This window comes from Diuraphis noxia, unplaced genomic scaffold, assembly GCF_037042655.1.
Source record: "Diuraphis noxia isolate RWA-SAM2 unplaced genomic scaffold, SU_Dnox_SAM2 contig0002, whole genome shotgun sequence".
NCBI lineage: Eukaryota > Metazoa > Arthropoda > Insecta > Hemiptera > Aphididae > Diuraphis > Diuraphis noxia.
Window position 1 is genome coordinate 75,717,960 of NW_028301712.1, and position 15,035 is coordinate 75,732,994.

The window sequence follows — 15,035 nt, forward strand, 5'->3', positions numbered from 1 at the left end:
CTCAGTGTTCGATTTATTGATAAATTATTACCACCATCCAAAGTATGACAGATTGACATTTACAAAATAAAATAATGCCAAATACCTCGATTAAGTGTTAATAATAATCAATTTCGATTTTCGTAAAGATAGGTATACATTATTTAGGCATCATTGTAATAAAAGAGTACCTATATATAAATTACCGTCTACAGGCAAGGTATGTACAAGAATAATTAATTATATAGGTAAATTATAAATATGAACTATCTATATTTTTAATGATTATAAATATCAACGATTTAAAGAATAATTTTATATATGTTATTTTGTATTTATAACTTTCGTCTTATAACATTATGATAATTTAATCAATGAGTTGACACAGAATAAACATTTGTTACAAAATTCATTTTTATTTTAGCACAATAATAGTAATTATTATTATTTTATTATAATCAACATACTTATTATTTGTTTCCTAATAATTGTTCATTTTAGGCACACCTAAATATAGTTTATTCAAAGCAATACAACGCTGTACAATATTATTTAAACATATTATTATTTCGACAAAACAAATTACAATATAATATAGGTAGTATAAATAACTATATTTTTAAAATAATAATAATGTTACACAATATTTCGGAATGAATAATTAAGATTAAAATGCATTAAAAATAATGAAATTCAACGGTAAATAAAATTGAAAATATCTTATTTATTACATTATTACTGTAGTACCTATACAGTATACATGTCTATGTACGATTCATATTTTGGGCTACTAATTGATTTTATTTCTTTATAATAACTTAATTGATACATTTAAGATAGTTTAATTCTTTAATTTTCTATAACTCATATAGGTATGGCAGTAGGATGAAACAATAATAGTATTCAGACATTTAGAGGCGTAGCCAAGAGCCAAGAGGATGACTGAGAGGGCTGCAGCCCCACTCCCAGAAAATGTTGAAAACATTAAAAATCATTTCAATAGTCTACGAAATTCGCTAAAAAAGTCTTAAATTGTACTTTTAAAATATAAAAAGAAAATTCATTGCTATTTTTATTTTGTTTTCTACATGTTAAACTTATGGAAGAAACTAGGTTAACCTCCAGTGTAAACCCGTTTCTATGAAGAAAAATCCTGGCTACTCCACTGATGTTATTATACTATTATGTACATAATATATAATAATATATTTGCCAAACGAAATCAACATAATATTATATTAGCAAAGGTATGATTATGATAATTATTTAGGTAGGTATATATAATATAATATATAAGATACAAATAATATTAAATAGTAATAGCAATAATAACAATAAGAAGGTTTAAAACGAATTGGTTAGATACATTGATAAAACTATATATATTATAATTATACAATATCATGTATTATTAGCTATTACAGACTTGTAAGTATTTCATTATTCTAACTGACGAAGGTAAAATTAACTAATCTCGCATAATAGGTAATCAAATAATCGTCTAAAATCTATTTATCAGTCATTATTTTGTTTATATAAGGTATAACATATTAATAATAAACTAAATTAAATTTGTTACGATAATGTATTTGTTTTGTGAATCGGTTTACTATAGAGAAAATATTAATAACAATAATATTATATTATAGCAAGCCTAATTGTAATTTTGAAAATTGTTAATGTTTAACATTAGTAGGTAGGTAGAAATAAATATTAACTGCTGGATAAATGAACATTTTTGAATGTAAATTAAAAATATTTGTATTGCCAAGTAACAATTAATAACTTATTGGTCCGGGTATATATAGGTACTAGGCAGGTACTTATATACACGGAAATTTCAAAATTCTTAGCCACCTCAAATTTCGATCTTATAAGGACGTGTCCATTACTACAACGAGGGGTCCTTTAAACTCGCTTAAGTGAAACGTTGAATACAGCTGTCAGCTTGAGAACGGTTAATTAGGAATTTTTGAATAAAATTAAATGCAATTTCATCACACCATAGAAATTAAATTTAAGTAACGACATAGGTAGTTGTAATGATAAGACAACTGATAATTATAGAATTTAATGGTTAATTAAAATAATACTAAAAAAAACAACAAAAGACTTAATAATAATATGTAACTCTCAAAATGTTATGTAGGCATCAAAAACTGTAACAAATTATGACTTTTCAGTCACGCGTTAGCCGGGCGATATAACTGCTAAGGAGAATGCATAGTAATTTATTATTCGATAAATAATAATTTTCTTCTTAAAGCGAATGGATAATATTTATAATATGAATATTACTTCAGGTACTTTTATACATTAATATCTCAAATTGATAAATTAACAACTCCAATGTATAAAAAAAAACTTGTGACCATGTCACGTTAATGATCCGAGATGCATAATGTTTTTTTTTTGACTATTTATAAAAATTTACCTACATAACATGTGCATTGACAAGTTTTCGTACGACTTGCAAGATTTTTCAATGATGATTTACATACACATAGTAATAGGTTCATATTATAAATTAAACGATTGTTAGTGTGCCGAAAGTGTTACTCTAATATTTAACTCGAATAATACGTGACCAATTATTGCTATGCATAATATAATAAACTCAGAACATGGTTTTTGACAAATGTATGGGAATGTAATGATATTGCTTAAAACGGTTTCTTTACTATATTTATAAAATTATTATTATTATTTATTTTTAAAATTTATATAGAAGAAGAAACTTGAACACATAAAGAATCTAGGACACGTCCAGACGTCCTGCAATCAACGGATGTAACTAAACTGCCATAGAGCATGGAATGTATAATATTTGAAACGTTATTGCAGGTATGAATAATAATTAATATTTAAATTTTAATAGGGTTTATTGATAATGAACTTATATTGTATATTATATTTAAATCGTACTTAAATAATCGTATATAAAACAATACTGCAGAATATTCCCGATTCTTTTTTTTTCAGTCGTTTCATTAGTGCGTAATTTGTATTACTCTAAACTTAAATTATAAAGAAAACAGATACAAATATATTATAATAACATTATATAATACTTAATCATACTATATTTATTAATTTATATCATTACTATAACGATTGGAGTATTTATGAAATGCGGTAATAAAACTGATCGAATCGCGCAGTCAACAAAACTACCGAGGAAGATCGGTAATCGCCGTTTAAATATTATTATGATTATAATGACCCATTAAATATTTTACGGAAGTAAATATTGAACTATTATTGAAGTTTTCCACCCATGGTTAACACTCTGCAGTTTCTACTTAACCATCATGTTTTGTGTTGTAAGATTGATACGTATACATATAGACGGAAATCGAGGTGTTCCTGGGGTACTTAATCCCGCTTAAAACAAATAATAGTTTTAATATTTTCTTATAAGCCAGAAATTTTCAATAAAAAGTATTATGTCGTGAATAGAATATTTTTTAATGTGGACTAAGAAAAAGTTCGTTATTTTTCATTAAGTTCACGTGTGTGATTGTGAATTTGCTTAATTTTCTGAACATTCAGTGCACTGAAAAAATAATTCGGTGAACCTGACTTTCTATACAGTCTTTTTAATACCTATTTTTAAATGTATATGTATATAAACAACAATGAAGGCCATTTTTTCATGTTTTAAAATCTTAGGTTTTAAAATTGAAAATTGTATTACTTTATTAGGTACAATTTTTAAGTCCAAAACAATTTTTAAATTTTCAAGATTTCGCGGAATACCTATAACAGCTATTAAACAAAAATATCATCATTTGGTAACATCATCTATAACATAGCATTTTAATAAGGTATTTTGAGAGAAGTAAAAAATAATTTCTTCTCAAGTTTTAGAACTCTTTCCCCTCCCCCCATCAAAAAAAGAAAACAATAGTAGCCAATTTCCGCTTATGTGTGTACCTACCTATTCAACGAAAACGGAACAATAAAAAAATAGAATGCTAGGAATAGTATAATAGTATACTAAAGAGTACAAAATATCATACGTAACCAACGGCACACATTCAAAATCGGAATAAAATAATATTTTACCTACTTAACAATATATTAATATTAGTTCAACAAGACGTGCGTCAGTGTGTTACACTTAATACTTATTGTAACTCATCGTATATAATAATTATGTACAACGGAATGAATGTTAAAAACACGTATTAACACGTTGAAACTTACACAAAAAAAAAATTTTAATAGAAAAATAAAATTACAGTGGTGATGTATTTATGCACACGATAGACAACACTGTGTTTGGTATTGACGCAAGTGACACATGTTCATTTGTTTTACGTTCTTGCAGTTGTGTTTGCTGTGATCTTTGCATTCGTCTTCTGCAACAAAAATCGTGTTTAAAATTGTATTATGATTCACAAAACGTAAACAATAACTATATGATGGCCCGCAGATTCATAGCACGTTTTAACAACAATTTTTAATGAGTTTCGACACATTATGTTATACTGTGGGTGAATATTCAAGAGTTGAAAATGACGAACGATTTGGTAACTGTATCTATAAAATTATGAAAATCTGGATAGTTCTGAGTTTTTTGTATAATTTTAACTGATAATTTATCTAAATTGTTCTGAATATTATAAGGTTTCTTTAGAGGAGGTTTTGGACTTCAAAAAAAAAAAAAAAAAAATTGGAACACTTTCTGGATTCTGGATATTTAAATTTTTCTGCACACCGCGTTTAATATTAATTTATTAATTTACCAGCTTTAAAGTATTATTAAATTATTAATATTAACAATATATGCATTTATTTTATAAATCACATGTTACGACGATCTAACGTATAGTCAAGTATCATGTCAATTATTACATAATAAATAATAAGCAATAATTATTTTAAGCTCTAAACGCTCGGCAACAATATGAACATATGGCTATCATGGAGGTCGTGGGTTTTTTCCCCATGCGTAGCCCACCCTACGTAACGAGGTTACTACTATTGTCGAAAGTTCTCGTACAGTTATGCGTGTTTTTACTTGTTGCGCACTGCGGTCCGGTGCAAGTCTTCATCACCGGTGGTCTGGGCTGGTCGCGGCAGGCGGTCCCGGCCGGCTTATTGGTGCCGTACCAAACGCACTGCAATATTCGGTACCTCAGCCCATCCTTTTCGCAAGACGCCGTACACTGAAATCGAAAAATGTGAACGTTGTAGTACTTACATGTAATATTATAATGCATATGTATAATAGACGAGAGATGTGAACCTATAGTTATATTTATAATAACATTGATGGCGGAATTCATGCATTTGCAGCATATAATATCGTCATAATAATATTCACTTTGTATTATATTTATATACCTACGAATTGTCTGTGTAATTAGTGCAATATGAGCACGATATAAAATTGGGTTAAGAACAGTAACAACCACAACAAAAAATGTCATGACCGGCATAATTGTGATAATATTAACACATTATTACATTAAGTATAGTATAAGAAAAAAGTGCTGTTTATTCAGAAGTTAGTATACCTACTCCTCTAATAAATGTGTCCTATTTGTTAAATAAATTTAAACAAATACTAATATGAAACCAAAAAAATAAAAATACTGTGATTGTTGTGATCCGTAATGCCCAAATTTGAGCAAAATTCTAAAAAAAATATTCATGAATCCTTGAATAAATTCTAAATTAAGTTTTGGGTATTAACTGTTGTATTGTATGATTAGTTATGTCGTAAACGTTTAGAAACATAAACTTCTTTGTAAACTATATTTAAAAATAATAAAATATACATAATGAGCCAATATAGGTATCACAGGACATTATACATTTTCAAACGAAAAGATTCAGAGGGTGAAATTTGAATTGTTAATGATAGATTAAAAACTTTTGAAATCTGGAGTATAATAATATAATAATAATAACTGCCTGTTAAACGTTATGATTTGTACATAATAATTATTAAAATTATATTGTAAGCGATCTTGCAATTTTTTTTAGAGAAAAAAAATGTCTGGCATTCAGTATCTTCGTTCTGATATTAACGCAGCATTTGATATATTATTGTAATAAATAAAATATTGTGGACAGAAAAATAATAATAACATGTCATATTAATTGTATAAAATGAATTCATAATAATTTCAATTTTTGGTGCATAAATATTTAATAATAATATACCTCTGTGTGTCGTATCCTTTAAACGTAATTCACCTTGATGATGTAAGTATGTACCTATACAATTTACCGAATTCGAGCAACATTTAGAAATCTGTGTCAAAATATTATTATAATACAACTGCATAGGAAATATTATTATACTATAACGATAGGTAATACATTTAATACAGACGAAGATTGACGTTACTCGTGCGAGTGTTGCCTACGCACGTCAAAAGTTGATTTTATACCTTATTTGTATGTGAGTCGAAATTTCACACACTTATGCGGTGTTTGTAACGTATGCACATGTTATGTGTGCGAGTGAGAAAGAAAGAGTGAGTGAGACAGAGATAATGTGAGTATGTATAACAAAATATGACGTTTTGTAGCATAGTATTATAATGTTTTGTTGTAAAAATAAAAATTTAAGTATCTCACGCACAGTCTGTTCCAGTTGAATAATTGATGCAAATAAAGTTGCTGTTCGTGAAATTTCAAAAACCGAAGATATATCCACAGGAATGCAACTGCAGTATAGGTTAATATTACAGTGATTTGTGGACAAATAGGAGTGAACACGCAAACATACATAAACACACTACACAGCTTCAAAAATGGTTCAGCGCGTTTATCGAACGTTGCGCGACAGTTTCATTTATACGCGGCGTAAATTGAGATAACGCACGCACCCGCTCAATGGGGTATACGATCACAAATAACTTGTAATTGACAATGACGACGACGCGAATCGAAAAACTCGATTTTTATCCCTTCTTTTTTTCCAGCTATTTTATTTTTGCTTCCTTTTTCACTTTTTTATCTTTGGTTGCATTATTTATCGATGGTACCCGCACACACGTACCTATTACCCACGCTTACACACACATACACATATACACGCACACGCTACAGTCTGTAGACACTTACCTCGGACCATTCGCCCACTTTCCAAGTGCCTTTGCACTGATCGTTGTAGCATTCCTTCCGGTTCACTGGCTTTTCGATCCCGTGGCACGCCTCGTCCGATATAGTGGCTCCATCCGAATTCTGACAGTACACGTTTCGCCTCTGCATCGCTGCGCAAAGTAGAAAAAAAGGGGGTGGCGTGTTTAAAAATTTAAATGAAGTTAAATATTTACAGGGAGATCTATAGGTCGACGAAAAGACTATAATACAGTATATATAGCGTTATATTATGTATATATACGAATATAAATAAAAGCCGAAATTCATTAATTTCAATATTCGATCATTTATTTAAAAATGTTTTATACAAATCATGACAGTAAAATCTGATTTATCCATAATCAATATTTCTGTTTTTTTTTTTAAATACGTAATTTAAGATTTAAACTTAGTTATAACTACCTATTATATTAAATTTAATGACACTTTTGTTTATACTTTATTAACATGTATTTATTTTATTTAAAACTTTTACGTTATTTGAACACGGGATCTTCTACTATTCGCATAGTATTATTTTTAATTGATGTGTAAACCACACATTTTTTCGCTGTACATATTTTTTTTCTGGCAATTGTGTCTCAAAATTTCCCTTCCCCCATAACAATGAAATTTGATAAGAGCTTGACGTGTGGTTGTTTTAGTAATTTAATTTGGAACACAGGATATGGAAATACATTTTAATATATATTTTTTGTAGTACGTAAAATACAAATAGTTAAGTTCTGAGTTCATGTTAAATTCATGTAAAATACATAATCCAGTGTTTAATTTTTGATTATTACCTATATTACAAAATCATATTATAATTCTATGTTATGGATCAGTCAGCATCAGTATTCTGCAGCTTATGCTATCATGATTTTCTTTCTAGGTTCTACAAATTATAGTCATTATTAGAATGTAATTATGATTTTTAGTGAGTATAATCAATAACAATATATCTATGTATATTTTTGTATTTAATCCATTATTATCATTATTATTATATCCATCACTATATTACCATCAATGAAAAAAGGCATTCATTGACTAGTGATTAGCAACATCTTGTTTGATAATAAATGAATATTTTTTCATAAAATTAGATGACTAGTATTAATACCTGATTATAATTTCTGTATTTACGAGCTGTAATCTTCATACAATATTATAATATTATTTTACCTTAGAATTCTTAAATTCTTTATGTTTTAAATATTTTATACCAATTAAGTTAAAATGTTTCCATAATTCCGTTCTTATTTTGTATAATTAATATTTTTTTCATAAAATGATTAACTCATTTTTTGACGTCCATTTTTATCAGGTAATTAAATTATCATATTTATTTATTTATGTCAACGTTATTGCCAAAATACTATTGAACATTCGAACTAAGTTTAACTTACTTAGTTTTATTAGTGTTATTGTAACGTTAACAATGCCTAGAAACTTAGTTAGGACCAATATTCATAAAATTTAGTCGTTGCATACCTACTTGTATTTGTATATAATTCTAACAATGTCTTTAAGCATTTTTCAATGTTAGATAACAAAATATATTTTAATTGTATAATTTCCAAATTTTCTAGTTTATGTCATTATTTATTAAAACGGCTATTCAGTACTTGAATTTTATCATAGTTGGTAATAAAATATTATATATAATATGTATTTTAATAAAAAAACTCTGGATAATATACCGTTTCTACATCTCCGTCCCACAAACAGACAAAAATGTTTTTTTTTTTTTGAGAAAATTAAAATTAAAATTTATAATTCCATAGAAATAATGTGGAAATATATGATTAGAGAAAGGGAAGTGTGCAGTAATGCATGCTTTTTTCTACATTTCAAACAAATATGCTGCCTATGATATTATAATAGGTACTATGATATTATAAGTTTACTCTCGCACCAGTATTCCAGGTGAAGCATTTGGACTCCTCACACGGTTTCCATTCGGTCACCGACCACTGCGGACAATCATCCGTTTCGCACTTTTGTATGGTGACGGGCGTCGGTAACCGGGCGTCCTCGCACAAGTTGTTGTCCACGCTTTGTGTCATGTTGTTCAGTTTGACCATGCAGTGAGCTGCTCTCATCTGCTAGAAGACAAATATTTATATGAGACAACAGGGACAATGTATGTTTAAAATTTACATCACCGAGAGGCGTAGTAGTTCGCCACCAACGAAATAAATTATAAATATACCTGAGCCATTGCAACAATAGAAGACAAAATCGTACCTGAAAACCATTTCCCCCGCAAGGCGGAGAGCAGTCTGACCATTCCGTGATGACCCATTCGAATTTCACGCTTTTCCGGTCACCTACATCGAGAAACAGCTTGTGTTTAATTATTCTTTTAATTAATTACAATATTAATATCATGATACTATTATTATTAAAATAATTATAAACATCCCTATGTATTGTATAGCTAGCTTATTATAGGTACCTTTGCCGAGCAAAACGGGTTTGCCGAACGTGTCCTCCTCGGTGCTGGTTTCGATTTCTGGCACTGGGTTCGCCGGTTCTTCCATGAACATTCTATTCACCTTTGCGTTGCTCACACCCTGAAATGGCCACAGAGCCTACTCATTTTATTAGTATGAATGAATGTCAAGATGTTTTGCCAATGGAAAATGAAACAAAACTTTCCCCAGGCTCATATATTTACGTGTAACGGCACAACTCAAACAAAATAACGTGATGTTTATGGTAATCGAATGTGCATGGGTGCATTAAAATTAGATATATAAGTACAGGGTTCAAATAAACAAAATCAAATACGTACTTATATTATATACATGCAAGGATTTAATAATGAGATAATAATAATAATAGGCAAAAAATGGTGAATGTATGTAGGGTTGGCTAAACCGTATATATCATTATAATATTCGAATTATATAATAATAATGTGTATTATACTAATGTAATGTGTATGCATGTGTGTATGTGTGTGTGTGTGTGTATGTGTTTTTAGGTAAGTGATTAATAAAAATAAAAATAAAATACTATTATATATAATTTAAGTCAACGGAATGTGCAACAAAGTGTAATAATAATATATATGTATATATTGTATATATTATATTAATAGACGTAAGGGAGCTAATCATCTACGACGAAAACCCAGGAATTCAGTTTTATTTTCCTTTATCTCACCTTGAGGTTAAAAAGAAGACTGTGAAGGTGAGGCAAGTTTCGTGAACTTCCGGAAGTGGTGGGTTTTGGGGAGACGTCTATAGCATTTTTCTCTGTTTCCTGTTTACAGACACAAAGAAACGTTGTAATGTACCAACTATACTTTTTTTTTTTTAAGCCATATACAATATCTAACACAATATGTATATGTATAAGACTCGTGTGTATGCGCCAATGACGTTGTTCTTAAACGATATAATCAATTTTGGAGAAAAACAGGTCAGGTTGTATCAGATAGTATATAATAAAAAAAAAAATGAAAAGTTAAAAAAAAATTAAGTTAAATGGAAAAAAAGTCAAAATCAAGAAGATACTTGCCACTACATGCTTTTCGGAAGATGCCGTGCTCGTTACGGTTGACTGAATGGTGGTACTTTTCTGTCGTGACTGTTTGTGTTTCTGTTCGCGATTGTGTTCGCCTTTGATGCGTTCGTGGCTGATGTCGAATGATGGTTCCATCCCTTGTGGATTCGCGTATGAAGGATTCATACCTTTAGACGAATATATCATTACGCATAAATAAATGATTACAATAATAATAAATTAACATCATATATATTATGCAAAACAACAGTGATGTGATTAAGTGACTAAAAATGCGTTTCGAGAAGATGCTGACGATTGGTTGGGGTTGGATTCTGAATGATATAATCATGTGATGTTCTGTGTGATATAATTTATAGTTAGGTACATGTATTGATAATTTACCCTTAAAGTCAATAGTCTAATTTTTCCGTTGCTTTTACTATTAAAACCACGTATTGCTCTAAAAGTACACCTCTATTGGTCGAAAATTTAGAAATAACATTTTTAAATTTAAGTTTATATTTCGTATTAAGTTTAAATAGAAAATGATACTATATAAACTCAACAAACTTCGCTATCTGAAAAATAATACACCATACTTGTCGAAACCAATATTTATATTTATATTTCCTAATTCCTGTAACTATAATATATTTAGGAACAGTCCAATAGAACATGATATTATTCAAATAAATAATGTCTACAAACTGCAAGTAGTGTCAGTACATAAATTGTACCTGGGTCTTGTTGGTTCAAAGGCTTGTCGATTTCTTCGGAACTCGGAAATTCTCCTGGTTGGGGTTTGATGTTAATGTTCATTGTCGCTTGGGCGTTACCAGCTATAAAATAATAAAAGTTTGTTTACATTAGATACCTACAGGGAATATACCGAGTGTTTAGTCTATCGAAAACCGCATAATATTAATTAAACATTTTTTTTACATATATTTAAGAACTATATAATGTAACTTAATATTTTGTATTTGTATACATGATTACGTATTAGTACTTGTTTTTTAACGTGAAAGCATTAATGTAGTCAAATTCTTTGTACTTTTTAAGACATAGTTTGATGCATTGGTTCATATAATAAAGGATCACTATATATATATATATATATATACATTTGTTTGATACGATAATACAAATATAGTAGTATAAAGCTACACAATTTATAACATAACATTTTACTGTTAAATTTCTATATGTAACATACCTTTACTCGTATAGGTGCCTCGGTCCGAGTACGTGGTGGCCCGGATCTTGAGGATGCCTTTTTTCGATATCCGGACCTTCTTGCCATTTTGCAACGGCTGACCGTCTTTTGACCACTGTATTTTTCCCCTGTAACCCATTAATATTGGTCATTATATACACTATAATATAAAAATGGTAATAATATTATTGTTAACTAAATACAAGTTAAACAAAATTCGCCGTTCACATTTGACTGTTAAACACACAAAATATATACAATATAATATGCAATATATGTACCAATGTATAATTATGCATAAAGATAATACATAATAATATATTAATATATAATAGTATTATAATCATAATCATATATCAATTAATAAAAAATTCAGATATTATCAATCAAAAGAGTTAAAATAAAATTTTAAATATAAAAGTAAAAGCTTTAACGTATATATCAGTATACGTTCTACATAGTTGTGGAAAAAACAAAACATAGAATAAAGGTTATTTTCTACGAGTAAAGAAGTACAATGCAATATTTAAATTAAAAATTAAAGTGAAACGAGCTAGTTAGTTATCCTTATCACTCATCATAATATATTACACAGTAAACGGGGTAAACCATCATGAAATGGGTTTGAGAAATAAATGCGATTTGAAGTTTTTAATTGGGAAAAACTAAAATTATTTAAAACGCAATACAAATAAATATTCTCTGACCTTTGTTAAAAAAATGTCACATTCAATATCACACACGTAAAAATTAGCCATTATGAATGGTTAAATTATAGAATAAATAATAAATTGTGTGGATGACTGACTGTCGATCAAATTCAGTAATATGCGCCATGCAGTCCCTATATATTATTTAGTAATAAGAGTGCTTTTAGCTCGTCAATGATTGATGTGCCACGTGGAAAAAGGTAGGATAAGCAATTTTCTAGAAAATTCTTAGAAACAATAAAATAATCTCGTTAGTATAATGTCAATATAAATGACGAACTAAAAATAAATATATAAGAATATAATCTTTAAATAGTAATAGGTATCAGTCGAGAGAATATAAAAACCACAATGAAAAAAAGATTTCTGATCCGTTTTAAAAACGGAATTTGTTGTATAAAAATACATACGATATGATATAAAGCTATTATTTTAATCAATAACATTTTTAACATATTTTTCGTTATAATAAATTGTGATTGGGATTGGAGGGGGTGATTTTGACTCTTTTTCGAGGACTAAAATTGCATTTGTGACTTAAAGACGATAAGACGAATATTATATAAATGAAAACGAGTAGAGGTATCCAATATCTATATGATACATAAAGATATTATAAAATATATTTTTCAGCTAAAAATGATCATGCATAAGAAAATTCTGAAAATTCTGACATAATTAAAAATATTTAATACTAAAGTGCTGAACAATGCTTAAAATCTTTCAATAAATATATCAATAGCTATATTAGTGTAGCAGAATTGAAATGATCAGTTTTATCCTAAAAACGTCTAAGCCATTAAAATGTCATTTTTTGTGTTAGAAAAGCATTATATCATTTTAATAAAAAAATCTGTAAAATATAAATATCGTTCATGCTTTATAGGATGCAAATGCTGCCTTTAAAGCCCACAAATGACACTCCTGCTCGCAGGATATATGTATAATGTATATGTCTAAAAAAATCTTAATTTGCTCAGTTATCTGAATTCTATTAAGCGTATTAGATTAAAATTTTATCTCATCCATACAGATTGGGTATATATACGTTGATCGAGCGAATTTACAAAAAATGTCTTAACGTCATCTACAAACAAAATAAACTCGCATTTACCCAACAACCCATGTGTACGGCGGTCACGTTTCGTTATATGCATCGCGTTCATATAATAACCATGGTCGAAAACAAAAAAGATGTGATAGATATATTATTATATCCTTTATATTATAACACGAAACCCCAGAGGGCTGTACCAAGTGCACTTCAGATCTAAAACGTCGTGTAATTCACACCCGCTGCATATCTGTAGATCTTATAATATTATAGTGTGACGTCATTGATCATTATTATTTAATACTTGGTGATACTATTATAATATATGCGTATAGTAATACTCAATACTGTTATATCATTATAGTTAAATGCGCACACGGTAGTGGCAGGTCAGACTTCTGCTTTCTATGCTAGATCTCCGGACAAAGTATTTTCTATTTTATAGAAATATTTTAAATATTCTATCAACAAATTAATATAATATCGTATCACTTTATATAAACGCATGTTGCAAATCATAAGACAGCTTTAGGTACTGGTCAGTGGCGTGACTGAAAATTTTCAATCGCCTGGGGAGGGGGAGGGATAAAACTCCTACCATCTCCTATTTAGGATGCTACGGACAGTGGTTATTGATTTGTTCTGTTCCAATGCCGACTGAGCATACCCATAGATTATTAAATATGTTTATTGAACAAGATCAATATTATAAATTGATGATGGCGGAGACATTGAAATTTTTAAAACATAAAACCACTCCATCACAAAAGGCGAATGGAACTTAAATCAAATAAATATTTTTGGAAGTAAATATTAAGCATTTCTAGAGGCATTGATTTTTTGTTATCACTTAAGTTGAAATTTAAAATGTATTTGTTCATAATATTATGTTATTTAATGATATTATTATTAAATAGTAAACACCTATATATTATAATAATGTTATAATACATATCTCGGCATCTTACACGTCCATATTTTTATGAGATGATTAATTTCAAACATCAATGCCTCGCCTTAAGTTTCTGAATATAATTAGGGAAGGAGGTGGTCAAACTTCTAATTAAGTTAGGTTTTAAAGGCATTGCCTTCCCAGATAAGATAAGTGGAGTACTTGCGCACACTTATGATATTAAAGATACCTCTTGTTAACGGGACACCGCATCTTCATTTCCACCCCTCTGTACACCGTCGCCTCACCCCCGACTTTGAGCATGACGTCCTCCTCGGTGGTGGCCTGTTCGTATTTCTGGGCTACATCTGACACCATGACCGCTTCCTGCGAACTGCAAGCGTTCGGGTTGCACAGTCTGCTGTCGAGTGGTTTGTCGGTGCCACAATCTGTGTCTGGCCGATTTATGATGTGTCCATGGGCAATCCTCTGCACGCACTCCACTACTCTGGTTTTGACTCCACCGTTACACTTTTTACTACACTATAAAAAATAAAG

The 15,035-nt window shown here is 29.2% G+C and overlaps 1 protein-coding gene across 5 annotated transcripts in view; it reads right to left on the reverse strand.

Moving 5' to 3' along the window:
* Window positions 1-525: 525 nt before the first annotated feature.
* Window positions 526-15,035, reverse strand: part of nolo (ADAMTS-like no long nerve cord) — a 206,766-nt gene continuing 192,256 nt past the window's right edge. For 2 of the 5 annotated variants that reach the window (XM_089218554.1, XM_089218551.1), the window contains exons 15-25: window positions 14,728-15,020; window positions 11,822-11,949; window positions 11,343-11,444; window positions 10,618-10,790; window positions 10,261-10,359; window positions 9,548-9,683; window positions 9,337-9,419; window positions 9,005-9,194; window positions 7,066-7,214; window positions 5,006-5,153; window positions 526-4,343 (exon numbers count right to left, since the gene is read on the reverse strand). In XM_089218554.1, coding sequence (XP_089074680.1) covers window positions 4,237-4,343; window positions 5,006-5,153; window positions 7,066-7,214; window positions 9,005-9,194; window positions 9,337-9,419; window positions 9,548-9,683; window positions 10,261-10,359; window positions 10,618-10,790; window positions 11,343-11,444; window positions 11,822-11,949; window positions 14,728-15,020 — 1,608 coding nt within the window. In that variant the 3' untranslated portion in view covers window positions 526-4,236. Of the gene's footprint in view, window positions 4,344-4,987; window positions 5,154-7,065; window positions 7,215-9,004; window positions 9,195-9,336; window positions 9,420-9,547; window positions 9,684-10,260; window positions 10,360-10,617; window positions 10,791-11,342; window positions 11,445-11,821; window positions 11,950-14,727; window positions 15,021-15,035 lie in introns of all 5 variants that reach the window. The other 3 variants (XM_089218553.1, XM_089218555.1, XM_089218552.1) reach the window with 3 other exon arrangements.